The sequence below is a fragment of the Vanessa atalanta genome, chromosome 26, assembly GCF_905147765.1.
Source record: "Vanessa atalanta chromosome 26, ilVanAtal1.2, whole genome shotgun sequence".
NCBI lineage: Eukaryota > Metazoa > Arthropoda > Insecta > Lepidoptera > Nymphalidae > Vanessa > Vanessa atalanta.
The window spans coordinates 3,632,357-3,656,635 of NC_061896.1; the positions used below are offsets into that span (position 1 = coordinate 3,632,357).

General features: G+C 32.3%; 2 protein-coding genes across 3 annotated transcripts; one reads left to right on the top strand and one right to left on the bottom strand.

Moving 5' to 3' along the window:
* Nucleotides 1–803: 803 nt before the first annotated feature.
* Nucleotides 804–10,532, top strand: LOC125073909 (protein FAM98A-like). 2 transcript variants are annotated; one of them, XM_047685011.1, is made up of 10 exons: nucleotides 804–1,002; nucleotides 2,888–3,120; nucleotides 3,509–3,648; nucleotides 4,161–4,296; nucleotides 4,774–4,928; nucleotides 5,938–6,138; nucleotides 6,628–6,714; nucleotides 7,180–7,382; nucleotides 7,512–7,732; nucleotides 8,534–10,532. In XM_047685011.1, the coding sequence occupies exons 1-10, from the start codon at nucleotides 965–967 to the stop codon at nucleotides 8,632–8,634; spliced, it is 1,515 nt and encodes a 504-aa protein (XP_047540967.1). In that variant the 5' UTR covers nucleotides 804–964; the 3' UTR covers nucleotides 8,635–10,532. The 2 variants fall into 2 exon arrangements, with proteins under 2 accessions (XP_047540967.1, XP_047540968.1); XM_047685012.1 differs by having other exon boundaries at nucleotides 8,537–10,532.
* A 6,709-nt stretch (nucleotides 10,533–17,241) lies between these two features.
* Nucleotides 17,242–22,822, bottom strand: LOC125073948 (BUD13 homolog). Its single transcript, XM_047685067.1, has 6 exons — nucleotides 22,642–22,822; nucleotides 21,262–21,445; nucleotides 19,744–20,893; nucleotides 19,243–19,336; nucleotides 18,081–18,265; nucleotides 17,242–17,486 (listed from the first exon to the last, which is right to left on the bottom strand). Exons 1-6 carry the CDS (start codon nucleotides 22,740–22,742, stop codon nucleotides 17,314–17,316), a joined length of 1,887 nt encoding a protein of 628 aa, XP_047541023.1. The 5' UTR covers nucleotides 22,743–22,822; the 3' UTR covers nucleotides 17,242–17,313.
* Between the last annotated feature and the right edge of the window lie 1,457 nt (nucleotides 22,823–24,279).

A 24,279-nucleotide genomic window follows, 5' to 3' on the forward strand; every position in this document is an offset into this window, starting at 1 on the left:
TTAGATTGACACCTGTAGTGCATTAAGACATGAACCATGGTCACTTATAACTTAGAATGGTAAGTACGTCTACATCAAATAATTATTATTGGTTGATCCTGACTAACAATAAAATAAAAAAAATATATCCCGCTGAGTTTCTTTCGCCGGTTCTTCTCAGGTCCGAGGTGCTAAATTCCGAACCGGTGGTAGATTTTTGACAATCAATAAGCAAGTGCAAACACTTCTATATTGAATAAAGATTTTTGACTTTGACTTTGACTAACAAATAAAATTCACACTTTTTCTAACTTATGGAAGTCAACTCAGTTACGATAATATTAATTAGAAGGGAAATACAAACGAAAAATGATTTGGGGTAATCCCTAAATTTAGTGTTGCCAAAACTACGATGAAATCCTCTTCTGTCAAAAGCATTCTTATTACCGAATGAATCATTATTTCCACTTTCGTTTTCAGCAGTATATTTAATATCTTGCTTACTATTACAAATAACTGTAACCAAAAAGGCCGCTAAAAACAAAAGCGCTTCTCTGAAAGGGGCGTCTGAACCAACAGTTTCATGAAATATATAAGTTGCCCAAAGTGATTTTATATAGCTACATGTGTCTTGTAACATGAGTACCAACAGCCAAAAATAAAAGAAACATATTTTTTTATAAATGTTGGTAATACTTCCCTACTTGTTCATGATATTCTGTTAAACAGAATGAACCTTAAAGTCATATATATAAGGTTATAATTACATTGAAATATGGCCCGCCCCGTAGTACTCCGAAGAAATGTCGAGTGTCGACCGCTGTCACTCGTCAATAGTCGCTGTTCCGCAGTTCGCTGACTAAAATTTATATAAATTTAGTCCATCTAAGAAAATTTAGTGAGATTTACATTTATTATTAAAATAGTTTTTCTAGTCTACTAAGCTTAGTTTTATTCTGTAACAAGCAATAACAATTGAATAATCATGGAAAACGACATCTTAGACTCACTCAATGATTTGGGGTAAGTGAAACATAAGGTTAATATTTCTAGTAATTATAACAAATTTTATAGCTGTTTTGGGATTAATTTAAACGTCCTGTCTGATAAAAGGCTTATTGTAACTAAAATACACATAAATAATCAACTTTTATAGGTTATTTAATTCACTAAATGTCACTAAAGACTGGCTGCCGGTCTACCTATTTGAAATATACTTAAGCCAACTGGTAACATAAATTACCCAATAAGGATTTTTATATCGCTTGTTACCAAATAATTAAATTACTTTGTTATCAACAAACAATATAAATAAATATGGCGTAATCATGCAAGTCGTGAAATAATATTGGTATTCTGTTTTCACTGATAAATTCGATATTAAAAGACGCATTACAATATGCTTAATTTTACATATTTAATATTAAGTATATTTATCGTGTTAGGTAGTATGTAGAATATCTTAAGATAGTGTAAAAAATCAATAGATCTCAAGGCAAGAATGTGACATGGCATTATGAAATTTACATGTGCCAGCAAAATCTCTAAATATATGAACACAGATCCAATTTTAAAAGCAATTTATATGTATGTTTGTTTTTTTAATGTGAGTTTATAATGTGATTAATAGTAAACCTTAAACCACAAATTTAACTGACATATTTAAGGTTTATTTTCATTTCATTTTTTCTTTGTAGCTTACTTAATAAAACAGGTTTTAGTAACATTGTTAGCAAGTTGTATCTCCCAAGCATTTTCTGGGAAATAAGTTGATGGCTCTGATAAATATGGATTAATATATATACTTTATATTACAACACAATTTCACTTAAGTACTTTCTTCTAAGTCCACTTTAATTTAACTTTCAAAGTTCCAATCTAACATTCAAAACCCCTTCTTTTAGATCCATAATGAATACCATAGACTATCCAAGATATCAACCAATGCTATTGCCTTAATTTCAATGTTAAAGTTCTTTACTGCTCTTCTGGTTGGAACAGGCTGTATATAGTTTATGGATATAAGTGGCTAATAGCTGTAATTCTACTGCATTTATCATTTTTATCAGAACAAGATAATGAAAGTAATGCTATCAATTCATCAAACTAGATTAATTTATATATAAATGTACACATCAAACAATTAATAAATCTTGAATGTACACTAAATTTATTATGATATTTATAGGTTTTTTAAAAGGATATGGATATATATGCTCTATTTCTATAATCCAATAATTCCAAAATAACAGGCAGAAAAGCCAATTAAACAACATTTGACAGCAAATTGACGTGATATCATTGGTTGATAGCTTGATTAATCTATGATATTCACTATGGATATGTGAAAAAATGGCGATTTAAACATAGACAAAACTGTTATTGGAATTTTGGAAGTAAAATTAAAATGGAAATAAGTAGTTAAGTGCAATAGTGTTGTATTGTAAATAAAGATTTGTTAATCATAAATTCTTAGTAGTGTACAATATAGCTGAGCTATTAGCGAATCGCATGATATGCGTAAATCTAAAGTTTGTTTATCTTTCTTTCCTACTTCCATTAGAATAGGGTATAGCTATGTATATTTTTACATCAAATAGGCTGCAAAATTCTAGTGAGCTGAAAAAGCCATAAATAGTAATTTGCCTAAAGAGACATTGTTATTCATCTTACATAGTAAAATCTCACTATATTGTCTATACTAATATTATAAATTCCAAAGTGGTTCTCTTTTCCTGTCTGTCTGTCTATGCTATATCCTTTCACAGTCAAACCACTCAACGAAATTACTTTTTTATACTTAACCATTGAACAACTAGTATATTATAAATGCAGAACTTGAATTGATGTTAAGAAAAAAATTTAAATTATCATTCACCTGTTTACTTAATTATTTTTCCTATTTCAGCTATGAAGGTCCACTCTCAGAAGAAATTGCATTCTCCAAAGCCCTCGATGGGGGAGCCAAGTCGCTTGAATATACTAAGCTGGTTCACATTTTAGCTGAAGAGCTCAAGAAACTATGTAAACTAGAAGAGACAGTTAATATGATGAACAATACGGATGAATCAAGTTCTTTCTTACTTGAATTGAGCTCATTTCTAAAGGAACTTGGTTGTCCATACAAGAAATTGGTAACAGGTATGAAATACAATATATATTTATAAATTAGAGATCTTACTAAGATATAGAACTGTTAATTAAGGTGCTCTTCAGTCTTCAGTATAGATTTTACAAGGACATGAAATTTGAAACAGCCTAAATTAAAAGCAAATCAAACTAGAAAATGCAGATACTTATATAATAATGTTAACTATAATTTTCTCCGAAATGTGCTGCATCTTCTATTGGTTCTATTTATATTGGCTTAGTAATAAATACTTTCCTTTATATGAGAAATGTTGTTTTCGATATACTTTAACAAAGTTCCATTATATTCCCATAGCGTGTGGATTTTATTGAGTATTTTATAAACAGTGATGACAAAAACATGATACCTTTTCACAGTTTCATTTTTCTAATTTTACAGGTCACATGTCTTCCCGTCTTCAGAGTAAAGAGGATAAAATTCTACTCCTAGACTATTTAATATCAGAACTGATGGCAGCTAGAATGATAAGTGTGGACGGTCAGAAGGATAAGCCTAGTTCTGGAATGGAAATTGTTATGGTATTATACCTTTTATTGAATTTAAGTAGATTGTCTGTCTCACGGGAAGGTCTGCTATCCAGGGAAGATCACATTATGGAGCATAATACTTTTGCTATTATTAATGTTATATAATTTATGAAAGAGCAAAGAGTATAAAGTTTAGTACCCTTGCTTTTGTTGTTGTTCTGCTGAAATAAAAAAGTAGAAAAATTGTTAGTTGTGACCTTGGTATTATATCAAACCAGTTAGATAGTAGAGATAGCAAAAAAATGCATAGTATTTATTATTTTTGTAATGTGATTATGTGTCTAAGTGTTATTACATCATGCAAGAGAAAGTTTAAAATATATACATATTTTTAAGTGAACTGAACCAAACTTAAGCTACTTTTTTCTACCCTTTAAGGGGTAAAATTGTTGATAAAGAGTTCTATCGAGTTCTTGAAATATTGATCTCAAATTGATTTACATGTGGGCGATGCTGTGCTGGTTTGGCTAATATTTGTTATAGTTTGATGTATTTGTCTTTAGCAAGAATCTCCAACTGCCAAGGATTTAAAAGATATATTAATTACATTGAAATTCAACAAGCCCCCTCCAAATATAACACCAGAGATATTATTTTCGAAGTTAGAAGCAAAATTAAAGGACACCATACAGAAAGAGGGTATGTCATTCATATTCTAATTTAATATAATTTAATTACTAAATACCATTGTAAACGGTTCTGAGTGATGTTTTTGTAGTCTTATACATACATATAAAGAAAACCTGTTTGCTTCGTTGGTCTAATGACCAGCTCAAAAGCTACTGATTTAGAGATCCTGGGTAGAAATCTATGGTCATCAAGCATTTTGTTTTTCTGTCAAGAATTTCTTTGTCCGTTGCCCGGAGTTTGAAACTTGGAACTGTTTGCACTGCCGTCACTTATAAAGCACATAAACATCCTCCACTGAGAAGGTTCAGTTCTCAGTCGCGATGGATAGAGAGTGTTTGTGTGTGTGCACTAACACTACTCAAGTAATAGAATGCCTTCTATTTTCCTTTTAATATGGCCGCTCTGACCGAACGAACGACATCAGTTTTAATATAGATAAAACAAATCTTAGACTATTATTAATTATTTAAATTACAATTATTTTAGGTGACCAACTAGTAGGTAAGCCGTTATACAATAAGTCGATACCGGACAAGGATTGGAAACAATTAGAGACATCGTTCAAAGAAATGTACGAAGAGTACAGATTGAGGAGAGAAACTCTTATTACAAGATTAGAATGCACTATACAAAGTTTTGAGGTAATTATTTCTATTGTACATTCCAATGGCAAGAGGACGTGAGGTATACAAATCAGATTATAAGCTTGGTGCATACTTCCAGGCAGGACACATGACATACATATATAATTGTATTAAACTAACACGACTGTATTTTTAGATGTTTGAAAAAGAGTAACTACTGAGTTTCTTGCCAGTTCTTCTCGGTAGAATCTACATTCCGAACAGGTTTACTTTAAATAGAGTGTTTGATGTCGATTCAAAGGTGCTTGTAAAAGCCTACTTGAATAAAGTATATTTTGATTTGAAAACATGATCACATTTTAAAATATGATCACAAAAAAAAGAAAAACCCATTGAGTTTCTTTCGTCGGATCTCATCAGGTCCGAGGTGATTATTTCCGAGCTGGTGGAATTTTTTTGACTACCAATAAGCAAGTTTACTTTTATATCGAATAAAAGATTTTGACGTTGACTTGTACATTCTAACGACGATGACCAGTTCCATTAAAACTTCCCCTATATTAGAAACTACACTTTCAATTTTTTTTCTCACGAAACTTCATTGTGCTTGACATGATTCTAGTCCGAAGTTATTTATTTAATTTTAGTCCTGCCATTGGATCGCTACGCAATAAATTTTGATATTAACATTCATAAGTGAAATATATCTTATCTACTTGGTGGTAGGGCCTTCTACAAACCCGTCTAGCTCGGTACCACCTATCAATAGATATTATACCGCCAAACAGCAATACGTGTTCCGGTTTTGAATGTGAGCCAGTGTAACAGGCACATCTTAGTTCCAAAGGTTGGTGGTGCATTAGCAATGTTAGGAAAGATATTTCCTACAGCGCCAATGTCTATAGGCGGTGGTGACCACTTACCATCAGTTGGCTCATTTGCCCGTCGGCCAACGTACATTGTAAAAAAAAAACCGTTTTACAAAAATGCTTTTTTATAAGCTATTTTACTTAGGCTATTGTCATAAAAGAACATAAAAATTGTAAACCATTATATACAATTTCAGTGGTCTGATCGTCTCAAATCAAAGAAAGACAACATCCAGTCAACATACAGACCGAAGAGAGAAAATTTAAAAGTTAAACCCGATGTTAAGTTCTCCGACTTCCTTGCGGCAAGAACAGCACTGTTACAAGTTGAGAAAACGTCGAGTGCGAGCGTGAGAAAGAATACAATGAGTGATGTCAACAAAGTACTTATAGGAAGGGTAAGTTTTATTCAAATTTTTCAAAAAATTAAACAGAATTAAATTTTTATTATAAAACTATGACGATGTTGACGGTACTATGGCAGAAATGAATATGTCATAAGATAGTCTAACGAATCAGATCATTGTGAAAATTCCAGGTGGCTTAAGACAATAAGAAACTCGAATGCTTATAGGCAAATCTAAGAGTTGATTTATAATATCTTTGTTTTGATTGGTCAGAATTATTTTGTTAGCCAATTACGCATCGCAGGTGGGCCAACCGTCGGGGAGACACGGTAGCGATACTGTAATGCCCCCGAAGAGACGGTGTGGATACTGCTAAGTTTTTAGTATTTTCACGCACTCGGCGACGACGAGTTCTACAAGCCCCCGAATTCCAGAGGGGGATACCTTTTATGTGAAGTAAACGAATAAATAGCTTTTTTCAGCGTCATCAAATAGTGTCCGATAATATGTAAATGTAATTAAATATCTTTATACTTTTAGGTTCCTGATAGAGGAGGTCGTCCCAATGAACAACAGCCTCCTCCACCTGAAATGCCTTCCTGGCAACAGCGGTCTGCCGCTCCACAGGTAACTTTAATTTACGCTATTTCTTATTAGACGAAATTGAATCAATTTATTACTGTAATAAGTATCTCCTGTGGTCGAAATAATACTTTCTTTTATTAATGATACAACAACTATAGAATATTACGTCTTTTTATATTAAAAATTAAATTTTTAAATAAATATACTTATTCACTAATCATGAAATAATAATTTTTAGCTGATGCAGGGCCAGTGGTGATTTTTTTTTGTTGTTAATTTTATATGTACTTGAGACTTAAGAATTTACAGCTGTATGCAAATGATTGTAAAGTAATCGTTACTTTTTTTGTGTTTTTTTATATTTGGAAACTGGGTCTATATTCTTTTATGAATATAGACCCAGATTCAAGAATCTGTCATAATAATTACTGGAGCCACTACAGGAAGTACTTATATATATCTTTTGCCTTTAAAATAAAACTTAATGTACGTGTTTGAATTTCCCAGCGTGGCGGTCGTGGAGGCGGCGGTGGAATGGGCGGAGGGGCCGGCGGAGAGAGGGGTCGTGGTGGACCCGGTGGAGATAGAGGTCGTGGTGGGGGGCGCGGTGGCGGTCGTGGTGGTGACGGCCAGCAGCGCGGAGGAACGCCCCGAGGGGGCGGTCGGGGAGGGCGTGTTCAAGGAGGTTATAACCAATCTGTTGATCAGAGGTAAAATACATTACCTTTATTCTGACCTTGTAATAATATAGCTGAGATAAACAAACACACAAATAAACAATTTTGTTATTGAATTGACACTTATCAGTGGTCGTATTTCGTTTATTTCATTTTGTACAGACCTCAAACGAGTCCCGGAATGAACCAGAACCAACGAAACTACCAAACGTACGAAGTGCCTCCCGGAGGTTACAACCAAGGCTACCAGCAGCAGAACAACTATCAGGATTACGATCAGGGCAACCAAAACCGCGGTTACAACCAGGGGCATGGCTTTAATCAGAACTACAATCAAGGTTATGACAGTAGTGGGGGTTATAATCAAGGTTATTCGACTCAAGGTGAGCTAATTATATACTTATGTTGAATCACTTTCTTGTTGGTAGGAATTTGTGCTATCCTGTCAGGTTATGTACAACCCACTCATCAGATATTTTACTATTAAACAACAATACTTTGTATTGTTGTGATGTGAATTAGGAAAAAAGATAAACAAACCTTAGATGTACGTATTTCATGCGATTTGCTAATAACTCAGCTATATTGTGCCCTACTAAGGGTTTATGATTAATATATCTTTATTTATAATACAACATCATTGTGCTTAACTAATTACTTCCACTTTAATTTATTTCCAAAATTCCGACAACAGTTTCGTGGACGTTCTAAACGCAAATCAGTAGTGAATATAATTGATCAATCAAGCTCTCGATCAATGATATCTGGTCAATTTGCCGTCAAATGTTGTTTATTTTGGCTTATTTCCTGTTTTGGTTGGAATAGAGTATACAGGCACAAGGGACATAACATCCTTGTGACCAAAGTTGGTGGCGCATTGGCTATGTGAGGAATGATTAATATTTCTTACAGTGTCCATGTGTACAGGTAGTGGTGACCACTCACCGTCAGGTGGCTCTTTTCCTGTGCTCATGCTTATATTTAGAAATGAAAAAAAAAGGTTAAACCAGATTATTAAGACAAAATTATCATTACTTATTGAAAATGTAAAGAATGGTTAATATTTACAGTACTGATGTCTATGTACGGTGCCATTTACCGTGAGATCATTTCCATGCACATACTTAATACAAAAAAAAGTTTGGCCCCCTTTTATCCGTATTCCTAACGATATATTTGTCCTGCAGGTGGGGGTTACAATAAAGGCTACCACAGCAATCAACGCTACCAGAACGAGCACGATGACCGCGACAACCGCAGAGGTGGCTACCGGGGAAGACGCTAACATTTACTCAAATTTTATAACCTAAATTCTAAAACCACACAATTAACAACTAGATTTGAACACAGTGACATACAACAATTTACATACTATTATCACAGCGTAAAGGAAAACTATCAGTGGGTAAAATATCGGTGTTGACACCCGATTTCAGACGTCGTCCTGTCTTTGTCTAACTTTACATTGTACGATATGTGAGAAAGAGATAAAACGAATGTGATATCGAAATCGGCTTAACATTCGCTTCTTCTCTTTCTCACAGATGTTTTATTGTAAAGTTGAAGAGAGATAGGGATATGAGTTTAATTTTATCGTGCATTGAATGCTTTGACGTACCAGAAAAACAATTATTAATAGTTGAATTATTAATTATTAGTAATTCATAGTTTTTTTAGATGCGATGAAACCGTCAAGTCGATGACATCTGATAATCCGACGACATCCGATTTCAGATTTGTTTCGATATATCTAACACAGACCTTTGAAGTCGTGCGAAATGCCGCTTATAGTCATTGCCGTAGGGATGTCACATGAATTAATTAATTTTTATTTTGTCTCTTCCGTTTTGGTTTATTGGTACCATTGTTACCAGTACCAGGAGTATAATGTAAAGAATATTTAAGTACATATGAATCTTTTTATTATAGTTCACACAATGAGGTTTCTCGTACATTTAGATTTGTTCAACCCTATACGACAGCTTGACCCGCCTAGACGTGTCCGTTGACCCACCGGTAGTACTTCTTTACTCTGACTATAACCGCTAGTATTCCAATAGTAACTGTCGATATTTTATACATTGTATGCGAGTCGAAACTACCTACATACATTTTTGGAATGATGATAGAAACTGAGTAGTTGAAAAAAGCCGTGCAGTTTGTTTGTTCTATCATTTAGTAATAGATGTATTTAAAAGTGCTACATATTTCTCAATTTTCTATCGAATTTGACTAGTGTTGTAACCGACTTATTTATTTAACTATCGATAGCTGTTGCCTGGTTTGTTAATTTCACTTTATGTTTTAATATTTAATAAACTCAGTTTAACTTTTTTTTAAACTAGCACTAACCGTCGTGACTTCGCCAAGGCAGTTGGAAGAAATATTAATAAGTTTTGTTTGACTTCAATCACGTATATGACCATATTTATTCTTAATGTGCGGTGATTCCCCTCTATACCAAATTTCGAAAAGCCTTTATTTTTTCCCCTTGTCTCCTCTTCAAGTTTATATGTCAACGTATGTGTAGTTAAATTTGTGCAATGATAAACAGTGTGTCAGGACCCTTATAAATAGATTTAATGATAACACATTGCTTTAAAATAACCAATAAGCCAATAGACTATCTATTTAAATATTTAGATGTTATATATTTAAAATGACTGCCTCGTTTGTCTTGTGGCTAGTAAGGCCGTAGATCTCTTGGGTTCAAACCCTACGTTGGCCAATAAAAAAATAAAATGGTTTTTCTGTCAAAATGTTGTAACTGTTCAGTGTTCGGTGAGCACGTAAAGCCGATTGTCCTGCGTTTGAACTCTCCGCTCATGTTCAATAGAGAGTGCGACTGTATGTACTAAAGTATTGCAATACACCCAGTGCCTGAAGCCCTTTGGCTGAAATCGGTGATCGGAACATCAATATTTATAAATTGCGTTCATTTTGAACAAATCGATGATTAAAAAAAATTACACTTTCAATGAGTAGTACTAAAGGTATATCGATAATTCCTTAATAATAAAAATTACCGATAGTTAAATATAAAAAATATATCATTAAAAATAAAATACATAATAATATATACTAACATTTTTGAACCGTGCAATATTGTTCACAAAACATGTTACGTAATTATTTGTAATATTTGACGAGGTTATGTCGAAATTACACAACATGCTTAGCAAGTTGGCAAGTATGATATAAAGACGGTGCTTGTGACATGACTGCACTATGCTCGTTACTCCTGCGCTCTGGTACTCTCCGATGATATTTCGACACCAACAATTTATACTACGCTAACTCGATAGTGTGCTCACACTCCGTTAATAATTGTTAGCGTAATATAAATCGGTTAATTTAAAAAATTGCCTTTAGTTAGCGTTGTATAAATTGGTAACTTCGTTAATTTTGTATATTTCTTCACGATTTTATTAATAAATATAAAATAACATATTTTAAGCAACTTGACACAGAAAAACGATTTTCACTGAAATTCGAGTTAGCGTAGTATAAATTGTAGGTGTCGATTTGTCTGTATTAGTGAAAGATCTGTCAAACGCATACGTTAGGTATGAAAAATCGATTTTGAAAATTAGGTTATTCATTCATATTAATGTCCGGTTAATATATCTTAGTAACGGTTCGTTATGCTTACGGATAGTGGTTTTATCGACGAGGAGTAATTCAGTATGTACCATTGGCTTGTTACTGGTCTCGGCGGGCAGTCAATTTATTAAACTGCCCGTGGTCTATGTATAATGAGCATAAGTAAATTATTGATATTATATGAATTAATTTGTTTTAATAAAAAAAAAATGTCTTCAATTAGACTACTATCTGTAAAAAAACGAATCATTTTAAATATAAAGTGCTGGGCTACCATATTAAAAAAAAAAAGATTATTTTACATCAGCAACAATAATTTTTGAGTTTGTAGTAACGAACCGTAGGAGTAGGTTCGGATAAGTTTTAACGTTAATATATATTCGATACGATTTCATAATCCACCATTAGTTTTTATTCGATGGAATTGCTTCTTGAACATAGTAACCGGACTTAAGCGCTTCAAGCTCTTCAAGCGCTGATTTTAAAAACATCATTGAAGATTATATAATTTCCTTTTAATAGTACTATTAATTTTTATTTTATTTACTGGTGTCCTATTATTTAATATAAATATATTTGCAACAATTTTATACACTGTGTGTCAACAGCTAGACTGAATATTCTCATTAACATGTAATGTGTTTTTCGCTTTTTATTTAAATAAATACTTATATTAATTGTGTTATTTTTATTTTGATCTTTATTTTTTTTATAATTAACAGGAGTAATGTTCATCGTACTTGGTACAAATTGGTTGTTAAATTCTTAACGCAATAATATCGAATCGTCTAGAAAATATGTAGCATATTAGACTAAATATTTTTTACCTGTTATAGCCGAATGTTAAGGTTTCATAAATAAAACAATTTTATAAAATTATTTGTATTATTGTAGAGTAGCGTTGTCCCAGGACTTTAAAATTATTATTAGTATACTATACTGTACACGATAAACTTATACAGAAAAAATGCTTACAATTAAAAATAATACCTGGGTCAATATTTGAGAGCCTGAAAATTTATGTTTTTCAAAATTACTCGAGAACACCTGGATGTATTTCAAAATAAAAAATTGCTCTTAATAGTTAACTGAACAACAAATAAGGTTATTTAGTCACGATTGACCTAAAATAGTAACAAAAAATATAATATGAAAAAAACAATTAAAATTGCTAGTTTTCTTCGTGGTACTTTGGCAAATTTGGTCTTATTTTTGAATCGTATGAAAAATTGCGACTATATCAAGCTAAAGTAAAATTACTAAGATAATTATAATTAAGAAATCTTTACATTTTTAAGATAATTTCCTATACACTCATAGAAAATAAATTAAAAAACTGAATTTAAAAAATGTTCATACATTTTTCGTCATTGGTCAAAACAGTGTTTGTTTTTAATATTAAGTTGAGTTAGTGACGGGAGCGGGGGAAACTTTTGGCAAATCAAATTGACTACCCCACACCTCATTCAACCGACGCACTCCAGAGAAGATACACGCTCTTGTGTTCTTCAGGTGAGCCTTTGAAAGTCATTCTACAATTTTTTTCATTTCAATAGTCATTTAGATTTTCCTTGACATATTCGTAATAAACTGTTCTTAATTTATCAATTTTAAGAAAAAGTATGAAAGATTAGTGTTAACATAAGGCCATATAAGTTTTTTTGAAATACCACTTGCACAAAACATGTTTAGACATGAATTTTTCGATTTTGTCATTTTTCTCAACGTCATTGTCCTGAAAACGAACTATGAGGATAATGATACACGTTGAGAAAAATGACTACGTGTGTAATGGATAATGATTAATGTTGAGAACGATGACAGAAAGTAGTTAATTGATAGCGAAATAAAGTAATAAGTTAATAACATTTGTTTTATGGTGGGGTTCCTGGAATCGAATAATTAATATTATATTGGAGCTCAAGTATTATATATTAATAATTTTAACCAAACGTCATTACAAGTCACGGGAAGTTGTTTTGTATTTAAAGAATTAACAGATGAAATGGTTTATGGAATCCATCCCAAAATAAAAAAAGTTTTTTTTTAGGTATAATTTCACCACATGAAATTTATAAAGTGCATGACTGTCGCGCATGTGTAGGCAAGATAGGAAATATTAAAAAAAAAGCTTTCTTCCAGTTTGATCCTAAGTTCTACACTTAGAATCAGACAGGAAGACTAATGTAGACTTTTAAGACATGTTCGTCATTCGTATAGCAATATGAAGAAGTTTTTGTTGTAGATCAAAATAAATCTGTTGCTTGTTATTTCAGGTTATAAGTAAATTTTAAATTACGTGAAGAGAGAGACTTGAGATTGTTTTTTTTTTTTAATTTGCAAAGAAGTTTAGTGAAATAGTATTAAGTGTTAACTCCTAATTTAAAAAAAGTTACGAATTTGAAGATGCCACCTAAATCCAAAAAAGCTAAAGAAGAAAGACTAGCTAAACAAAGATTATGCCAAAGGCGACGGTACGCAGAAGTAAAAAATGACCCTCAATTGTTAGCCTTAGATAAAGAAAAAAGGAGACAGAAATACTTAAAAAAGAAAGTGGAAAAAAACACAGAAAAAAGCCCTCGTTCCATTAAAGAGCAACGCAAGAAGTGGAAGGAAAATTCTAAGAGGTATTTATAATTTGTAACTTATCCTATTCATATATTAATTTAAATATATTTCTGTTTTATTTGATAAAAAACAGAGAAAGAGAGTATTTTTTTAAATTGTCACAATTATATTTAGACCTATAAATCGTTATATTTTTGGTTGCAGGTATAGGCAAAGAAAAAAGGAAGGTAGAAAATCAATATTCGAAGCAGTTCAAATAAAAGCAGTTGACAATATTCAAGATGCCAGTAATTTTTCAGAAACAAATTTCGTTAATCAAGAAGATCCTTTACAAGTAAATAGTGCAGTAGTTCAAGCAGCAGTAAAAAAAACAAAATATGAAGAATTTAAGAAAAGAAAAATGCTTTTAAGGCTCGTTGCAACTTATAAGAAAAAAGATAAGATACAAGCTAAAAAGATACAAAGACTGCAGAAGTTACTCAAAGAAGCCCGACAGATGAATAAAATTGAGTACTTTGGTTCAGAAACAGATGCAAGTATAAGTGGTATAATTTCAAATAACAGCAACGAAATAGAAATTAGTAGCTACAAAAGCAATAAACGCTCTGTAATTGAGACTATCAAAAACTTTTACTTGCAAGATGCGAATAGCGTTCTCTGTGCAGGTAAGAAACAATATGTAACAAAAAATAAGGTCCAGATGCAAAAACGGTGCCTATGTTTACCATTAAAAGACTTGCACCAGAATTTTTTAATTGAGACGAAGATTAGAGTAAGTTATTCGTTTTTCTGTAAACTGCGGCCTTTTTGGGTTACCTTTCCTAAAAAATCTAATAGAGAGACTTGCGAATGTCAAATTCATGAAAACATGAAATTTTTGATTGAAGCTTTGCATAAAGCATCAATAATACGTGAAAAAACATATGATCAGGTCCTCTCTAAACTTTGCTGTGATTTGAGAAATATCGCCTGTTTGAAAAGATACTGTGATGCTTGCAAATTGAATTGTCTTGAATATTACTTGGATGCCAACAACTCTGTATGTACCTTTTATGAATGGAAAAGAGAAACTAAAGAAGTTATTCTTACAAATGGAAGAAAGAAAAAACAAACAATAACAAAAAACAACAAAATTATCTTAAGTACTTCAGATGTTATCATAAAATTTGAAAATGATTTAGAGAAATTTTGTGATCATACCGTCAAAATTGTAAGTCAGTACAACGCAATTAAGAATTTGAAAGAAAACCTAAATATACATGAAGCTTGTATACACATAGATTTTTCGGAAAATTATTCCTTGAAGTACGGATCGGAAGTACAGTCATTCCATTTTGGGGCCAGCAGGCAACAGTTGTCTTTACACATAGCTGTTATATACACTCATAGCTTTAGTACAGGACAAATTACTCCGAAATCGATGTGCACAATAAGTGATTGTTTACGTCATGATGCTGCAGCCGTGTGGGCCCATTTGATACCTTTGTTAGAAGAGTCAATCAATCTGAACCCCTTTATTGATACCATCCATTTTTTGTCAGACTCGCCATCTTCACAATATAGAAACAAGTACATTTTTTTTTTGATTACTCAACTGTGTAAAGACTTCTCACAACTTAAAAGAATAACATGGAATTATTCAGAAGCAGGACACGGAAAAGGTGCTCCTGATGGGGTTGGAGCAACTCTTAAAAGAACTGCGGATCGAATGGTTGCTTTTGGAAAAGATGTAGGTACTTATGAGCAATTTCACACATTGATTACAAAATATACAGATAATGACAATTTAAACGTTATTGTTAAAAAAGTAGACAAAGAAGAAATCTTATTTAGAGACAGTTTATTTCCAAAACAATTAAAACCATTCAGGGGCACATTTTCCGTGTATCAAGTTCTTTGGGAGAAATCTGCATCTAGAACGGCTGTTCGCAAAATGAGTTGTTTTGATTGTGACGTTTCCGAAATTTGTGTTCATGGAAAACATCTTGGCTTTATAGATGATATAATTGATTTACAAAAAGAAAATGCTCCTTCTACTTCCTTTGAACCTGCTGTCACGACTCTTGATATTTTAAAACATAAGAGACTAAATGAAACCCGCACAGCGACACCTTCTGAAGTTTTAACCATTCACGAAAACAATCTCATTTTACCATCAAACTATGAACCAAATTTCGGTTAAAATTTAATTCTTATCTAAATTCATGAGCAGAAATATCTGTTCATCAACAGAAATAAGTTTTCTCATTTAATGATCGTTAAAATCTGAATCAAAACGAGGCTCGTAACTTAAAAAAAAAGTATTGTTACGTTTTATTATAATTGTTGTTCACAATATTAAAAATATATAATATATTAAGTATAATTTTACAAAATATCTGTGATTTATAAGCTTTTTGACTTAATTATTGTGATTAATCATTATTATTATATATTCGAACCAAAACATAAATTTAATTTAGAAGATATAAAAAGCTTAGCTTATACAGGAAATAATAGTAATCTACAGTCTAAAAGTACATTGTGTATGTTTTCAATAGAATCAGTTGTGTATCACTAAATTAGTGCAAAAGATCTGAATAAATAAGCAGTCAAAAGTTTATAAACTTTTATAAGTTGATTTATGCTAATTTATAATTACTTTGGTTTTTTATTTATAAAGAACGAAATATAAAACCTACAATTTACAAAAAATGTCATTGCCCTCAATACATCGTCATTTTTATATTGTATAAAATCATTATTCTGCCATTACGTCATTATACTCAATGATAATTTTTAGAAAGATTGTAATATCTTATTAAATTTTGGTTTATTTGGAGATAATCTAATACAAATAATATAACCCGGACATGCCTAATATTACTGCCAAAAAATCAGATCTATGCACGCAGATTTTCGAGAATCCACAAATTTTGATCAAAAATAATAAATTTTGTAGATTCACCCACCTATGCTATTATTGCTATCTGCATCTTTGCTAGACACATCAAATTTATTTGTGTACAAATTTGTCAGATTAACTCATGTATTAATCCTAAATAATAGTAAACTTTCGTGAACGTGTCACCGGGTAAACATTTCTAAGGAAAGAGTTTGTAACTTATTCTACTAAAGTTACTAAACTGTTACACTCAAGTGTTGATTTTTATGGCAATATGTTTGTTGAAAAACGTGGAGAAAAGAAAAAAAACTAAACCAAAATAAGTAGCTTTTATATCGCTTTGTCGCATAGTTTCGTAGAAAAATAATATTGAAGTTAGGGAATGTAACTCTTACTTTTCAAAAACGAATAAAGATAGGGGGTATAATAATTGACCAAAAATATTTTTAAGAACTAGCAACATAAAGATGCCAATATCAAAAAAAAGCCAGTGCAGATTTAACATGGGAACATAGATCTTTTACGGTGACATTTGTATTGAACAAAAATTTTCTTTTTTTAAAAAGCGTCTTCAATAAGGTGGGACTAGGATACTTATTTTTGGAAAATGTTTGCGACGTTTGCACGCTGACCTACCTATTCGTTTGATGATGACCGTCGCCGTTTCCTGATCGTCGTGTAATTTAGTGACAAAGAATTTGGTTTACTACTAATTAAATATAATTTAATTAAATTATGGCGCAAAATTGTTGAGTTTTTGTTCACAGTGGAAATCTAGTTAAGGAAAAAGTTTTTATGATGTTTTGCCAGACAGGATAAGTTATTAAAATGCACAGATAAAGTAAAATAGTTTAATATCAGATTTCAATTTGGTTCGTAAAAAATTATTTACAAACATATTTAATTTATTTACAAGTCTTCCGTACTCCATTTGTAGACTTCTTCCTCTTGAGCCTTTCTCTTGCTTTGCTGATCAAAGTATTTCTTTTCATAACCATTAGAACGATCGACACCATCCCACCTGTATCCTGGTCGTATATTAAAACGATTTGGCGGAAAATTGCCTTTATATGTTGGTTTTTCTGAAAAAAAAAAAACAAAAATTATAGTTTAAATACCGACTATATGTTTAAACTGGCTCATTGGACTTTTCGCTAGCTTATAGGATCGCAAACCAAAATCCAAGTTTTTTTTCAGATCAGGTCAATAATAACCTATTGGGTTTATCTGTAGAGACATTCTCAGTAATTGACCAAAACATGTAAGGCCTGAAAAGCTCTTACGTCTGAACTCGTCGCTGGTGTGAGATTTGCTGTTCCATCAGATTATGGGAGGTTAGAATTGACCATAAAAGAATATGTGCATTCACTTGTTTTGTGTACTATATATGTGCGCAAATGGCTAGTCTCTCTTAAAGATAGCCGCTGAGGCCGAAATCGGGCAGAAGCTATAGGGTTGCCTCACACGAGCCACCGGCCACAACCGCAAAACGCCGCCACAGGCATATTTCCTGTAATCTTCATGCATTTTATATGGACTCGCCGATAGTAGCGCGTGGCGGCCACTGGCGTCAATTATGTGCGGCGAGTCCGGATATGCCTGTGGCTCGTTTGCTGCGACACTAATGGAAAATGTTCGACTACAGACGAATAATACTAGTAGTTATAAACTCTCACCAGGTCCCAACTCCCCTCTCTCCCTCTTTTTCTCTCGTATGTACTTCAGCATTGGATCTCCGGCTCGCTCGACGTCTCGCAACTGACCTTCAAGGTCACGGTCGTCTTTGTACCGAGCGAGCGGCTTGGACGCTTCGTGTATGAAGTCTTGGACCGCTGCTTGCTGGTCTTCGATTTGTTTAATCCTAAATAGTTAAAATTTGTAGTGAGTAAGATAAGGTTTAGGTAACTAACCCATTTAAGCGTAAAACTAAATGTTATGTGTATAGATGTTTTTTAATATTTCAGCAACCTGATTGTAACAAATCAATAATTCTATGAAACAGTAACCATTTCTTAGACCATTAATATGCACAAAACCATGGAATCTAACGTCTTGTGCCAAAAAGTACACTGGCTTCAAAACTGGAACACAGCCATTATACACAGTATTGGTATCTGGTGGTAGATTATAACGTGAAGAATCTCAACAGTCACACACATGTAAAGTCTTTGATGATCAAATATATATGTTCTTGGTAATAACCTACTTATGTTCAAACATACAGATCCAACAGTACCTAACATGTTTAAAGTCTATTAAAGCAGAATATGATGACATGATCATATGTGTATGATTTGATTGATTAACTCGTTGGTAGGGATTTGTGTAAGCTGTTTGAGTAGGTACCACCCATTCATCAGACCATCAGATATTCTACCGTCAAACAGTAATACTATACTATGTTTGTTGTCCGGTCTAAAGGGTGAGCGAGTCATTGGAATCTAGGCACAAGGGACATAATATTTTAGCTTCCAAGGTTGGTGGAGCAGTGTCTATGTGAGGGATGGTCAATATTTATTACAGTATCAATGTCTACGGGCAATCATTGGTGATTTTTACCAACAGGTGGCCCATTTGCATGTCCACCTACCTATATTATGCTATAAAAAAATTATTAAACCAGAACATCAGGACAACATCATCATCAAAATTGTCTATGGCTAAGCTTATTTGAGTCAATATTGTATAAACACAATAATATTTAACCAAAGATAATGTATTTAGTTAGAATTATAATGGAACAATTTCAATAAAATAGTTTTCTAGGTACTAATTTTGTTACTATTATTTTTATACAATTATAATTTGTACAGATAACAACAAATAAGTTCATCATACCCTTTACTCCATTTTTTATATTTCTCGTCTAACTCCTTTTGTCTCTCTGCTTTTTCCCTTTGCATCTGTCTGTCTTGGGAGGTATCTCTTTTACCTGAAATGATAAGATTCTTATGAGCTGTTAAATTCTAAAATCACAATTTTTTATATGATTAATAATTTGGTATCAAATGGTAAAATCATAAAAACAGTGGCTGTTTTTATGATATATTTAATTTTATAAATTTTAGGTAAGTAAAATAATGAAAAACTAAACTTTTTATTACATACACACCAAAATAAAGTATCATACTTTTGCAGAATAATTTTTAATTTGAACTCCATCTGTAGTCATGGTCATATTTTTTAACACTACAAGCATTTGGCATATATTTAGTCCCAGATAGCTTTTAGGACTTTTTTGGACTATATTTTATATTGTAACCTTATTTGAGCAAGTTAGCACCTTATTTACAAGGGACATAAGAACTAATATTAATTAAATAAATCCTTTTTACTTACTTTTCCTCGACACAGCTTTAGCATTTCTACCAGACATTTCGTCTGTCATGTGTTTAAATACCTCTTCTTCTCGTCTTCTAAATGCTTGGTTCTCTTCTTTCAATTGACCAGCATCTTGCAGGCCAGCTTTCTTGCCATCTAAAGTTTTTTCCATTTTCTTATTCGATGGTGGGGGCTCATCGTTTCTGTAATCTCTTCCACTATGATTCTTGCTCCTTTCCCTTCTCGGCGGTGACAAATCGGAATCACTTTCATTCGTCCTCTCCTTCCTTCTATCTTGCCTCTGAAATTGATCTGATCTCTTATTCTTAGGTGACCCTCTTCTTTTATCAAAGTTTTTTCTTTCACTATTTTTACATTTCTCATAATTTTCTTCCTTCTTTCTTCTTCTAGGTGAGCCATCTGAATCCTGCGATTTTGGTGACTGACGTCTTGATTTCCGAGGAGGCGATAAATCTGAGTCATAATCGTTACTTCTTGGTTTGAGTGATGAGGTGTCAGAATTGGATTTTTGTTTGCGTATGTCTTTTTCGCTTTTGTCTGGTGAACGAGACCTGTTGTTAGTTCTATTTGGAGAAGTTTCACGACTGTTAGATCGCCTTGATTTATTTTCTTGTGTATCATCAAAATCGCCCCAACGGGATGGTTTTCTTTCTCTTTTAATCTTACTGCTGCTAGATTTTCTTGGTGGAGATAATTGGGTATCATAATCTCTATTTGCTTTAGAAGATTTTTCTTTGGGTCTTTTTCGTGGAGGCGATACATCTGAGTCATCGTTTTTGTTCATCCAATTTGAAGTATGTTTCCTTCTCTGAGGGCTTCCCTCATCTCTTCGACGGTTCCTATCATTATTTTGTACTGTCTTCTTAGAATTTCTAGGTGGCGAAGGATCTGAGTCATAATTTTTATCTTTTGATTTATCTTTTCTTCGAGGTGGACTGAAATCACTGTCACTGTCTCGGTTATTCTTAGAAATTTTCGTCTCATTTTTTTCAGAGCTTTTTCTCGGTGGTGATGGATCGGAATCACCCTTATTATCATCCTCTGAGTCACTGTACATTTTCCCGAATACAATTTCATTTTCTTTCGCTACTTCTTTATTATCACGTTTAACTTCTTCAATTTGTAATTTACTATTAAAACCATCATCCTGTAATAGAAATTAAAGAATCAATTTAATTAATTGTTATTAAGTGTAAAAAAAAAATACAAATGAGCAATACTGTGTACAAGTTATGAAAACAAACAATAGCAGTTATTGTTGCAATTATTGTTCATATTATAGGCTTAGTATGAACGATAAAAAATGGCTATTGAAACATCAAAAGCAGAGTGTTACTTTGCTTGAAATAACAAATATTTACATTAAATAACTGATTAGAAAAAGTGAGAACATTCTAAATTGCTAGTAGATGCTTGGGATAGTCAGATATTATATATTATTCTGTATTTTCAAAGTAATAATTACTTTGTAGGTTATGAACAAAATCATTACTATGATAAATTAAAAACAATTACCTGGTTAATGACTCTCCATTTGGAAGTTGTTTTAAAATCCTCCAACTTCCTGATCTCTTCGGGTCTCTCGTCAATGATTCCGACTACCTGGGGTGCATCTTCACCCTCATTCAATATGTCCAACTCGTCACCACCTAGCGTGCGTAACTTTGTGAGATCTATGTCATCATCAATTATTTTAAATCTGAAAATTAAATAGCATCAGTATTATCTATACATATAATAAAATCGGATTGTCTGTTTGTAATATTAAAATAACCCATTTTTACTAAATGCATATGTATGTATACAAGTACATATACCAAAATAATTTTTTTTACAACTTTTGTCTGTCTGTCTGTTTGTTCCGGCTAATCTCTGGAACAGCTGAACCAATTTCGACGAGACTTTCACTGGCAGAAAGCGGATGTAATAAGGAGTAACTTAGGCTACTTTTATTTTAGAATTATATATAGAATTAAAATAAAATCTCGTTACAATATACAAATAACTTAAATTCAAACAACGCACACAAAGTCATGAGAATGTAGAATATCTGTTGAGTGGGTGGTACCTACCCAGATGGGCTTGCACAAAGCCTTGCCGCCAAGTGAAAGATAGACAGAAATACACATAAAATTTTACACCCTCGTATGATTTAAGTTAAAAGAACTTTGAAATTATTTTATTGATCTGTTGAGTGTTGAGTATCTCTACAAGTTATGTATGAGTAATTATAGCTATTCAAATTTAAATAAGATCTTTAAACACATTTGATAATGTTCCTCAATAAAAGATCATCATTCATCATCCTCCAGCCCTTTACTCAATTTTATTTTGGGTTGGTGCAGCTTGTCAGCTTGTTCCTTAATAGAAAAATGAAGAGAATTTTACTGTGCACAAATTTGATAATTTTTTTAAAATGTTTTTAAGGTAATATCAACCATAAAACCCTCAGTGGATTATTGAATTTAACTATTTCAATTATTATATTAATTGTAATAGTCGAATATTACTATATTAATATAGCTTTTAATGCTATAACATATATATAACTAATGTACCCTATAAATTGTATACAATGTGCTGATTTCTTTATTGGTATCAACTAAAATCATTTTTAAACATGATTTTATTATAGAACTTAAAATAGGCCAGTAAATCTACTTTGTAGTTTCCATTGCTAAAGGTGTTTAAAAGGTGGTCTAAAAGGTGTTCTTTTTTAGGAGGGGCGAACATGACCCTTGGGCAGATATGGGTTACTTATTAATTTAAGCATTTTGTAAAATGCTAGCAATTTAACTGAAAACTAAGTTTCTACGATTATTGAGCCCAAATTTTATATCAAATTGTTAATAAATAATAATGCTGAATGTATAAAACATAAACAAGAAACTTTACCCTTTTCCTTTCACAGATTTTTTCTTCTTTTTCTTCTTTTCAGCTGATCGACCGGTTAAATATTTTTGTAGGTATGCTTTTTGATTTATTGCTTCCGACATTTTTAGTGATTTATTTTATATTGTAAAGATAAAACCAAGGAATAGTCACGAAAATAACGCGTTGTGTAAATTCAACATGACGCAAGAAATTGACTTAAATTTTGACGTTTGTAACGATGGCTCTAAAACAGAGTATACATAATTATATTTCTTATTAGTTGAATTCGAGTTGTTTTGCTATTTACTACAATTTTAAACGTGTTTATTTTATATATTATTGAGGGTAAACAAACTATTGGTACTAAAACTATTTTTTCAGTTCCTAAAACATTTCGGAGATACATAAAGTCAAAAGTCAAAAATCTTTATTCAATATAGAAGTGTTTGCACTTGCTTATTGATTGTCAAAAATCTACCACCGGTTCGGAATTTAGCACCTCGGACCTGAGAAGAACCGGCGAAAGAAACTCAGCGGGATATATTTTTTTTATTTTTTTTAACCATTTTCCATGTAGGTACAATGATAAGTATATTTTAGTTGTTTGAAACAGCCTGGAGGCGATCATTTCATTCCCAAGGTGTGCAGTCAACTAAAAAGTCATTAGTGTTGTAATATCCTTTAGCACACAAACGCTCTTTAACGACTCTTTTGAATTTTATAATTGAATAATTTTGAACGTTTTCTGGGATCCTGTTGTAAAAACGTATACATTGCCCCAAAAAAGAGTTACTAACCCTGTGTAATCGGGTACTTGGAGTAACAAGTTTATTCTTGTTCCTAGTGTTAATAGAATGTACGTCACAATTTCTGGGAAAATCATTTATGTTTTTGCGTACATACATAACATTATCAAAAACAAATTGAGAAGCGACAGTCATTATTTTAATTTCTTTAAATTTACCTCTTAACGAATCTTTTGGGACCAGGTTATAAATTGCACGAATAGCCCTCTTCTGCAGTACAAAAATAGTATTAATGTCAGCTGCATTACCCCAGAGTAGGATGCCATACGACATTATACTATGGAAATAACTGAAGTACACAAGGCGTGCCGTATCCACATCAGTCAAAAGTCTAATTTTTTATACCGCATAGGCTGCAGAGCTAAGTCTATTCGCCAATTTATTTATATGGGGGCCCCATTGGAGCTTAGAGTCTATTGTCATACCAAGGAACTCTGTTGATTCTAAAACATTTAATGCTTCCCCGTTTAAACGTACACTCGCTTTGACACATCTTACATTGGTAGTAGTGAATTTAATACATTTAGTCTTTTTACTATTTAACATTAAATTATTAACACTAAACCAATTTACTATTTCAGAGACTTGTATATTGTTCACATCGTCATATATCGAAAGACGTCTTTTTATTTTAAAAATTAAAGAAGTATCATCAGCAAACAATACTATCTCGAGTTTATCACCTAGGAGATGTGGCAGGTCATTTATATAAACAAGGAAGAGAAATGGTCCAAGAATTGATCCTTGAGGGACCCCCACAGTAACTGGAGACCCGGGAGATCTCTTTCCATTTATATCAACCCTCTGAATGCGATTGCTCAGATACGAAATCAGAAGACTGAGTGCAGTGTCC

What these genes read in the sequence shown, in the direction of transcription:
- LOC125073909 (XM_047685011.1), top strand. Translation starts at nt 965, where the DNA reads ATGGAAAACGACATCTTAGACTCACTCAATGATTTGGG. An exon ending in GACTCACTCAATGATTTGGG is followed by an intron (nt 1,003 to 2,887) that starts GTAAGTGAAACA and finishes TTCCTATTTCAG; the next exon opens with CTATGAAGGTCCACTCTCAG. An exon ending in AACCAATCTGTTGATCAGAG is followed by an intron (nt 7,383 to 7,511) that starts GTAAAATACATT and finishes CATTTTGTACAG; the next exon opens with ACCTCAAACGAGTCCCGGAA.
- LOC125073948 (XM_047685067.1), bottom strand. Translation starts at nt 22,742, where the DNA reads ATGTCGGAAGCAATAAATCAAAAAGCATACCTACAAAAATATTTAACC. An exon ending in AAATCTGTGAAAGGAAAAGG is followed by an intron (nt 21,446 to 22,641) that starts GTAAAGTTTCTT and finishes TTTAATTTTCAG; the next exon opens with ATTTAAAATAATTGATGATG. An exon ending in TAAAGCTGTGTCGAGGAAAA is followed by an intron (nt 19,337 to 19,743) that starts GTAAGTAAAAAG and finishes TTATCATTTCAG; the next exon opens with GTAAAAGAGATACCTCCCAA.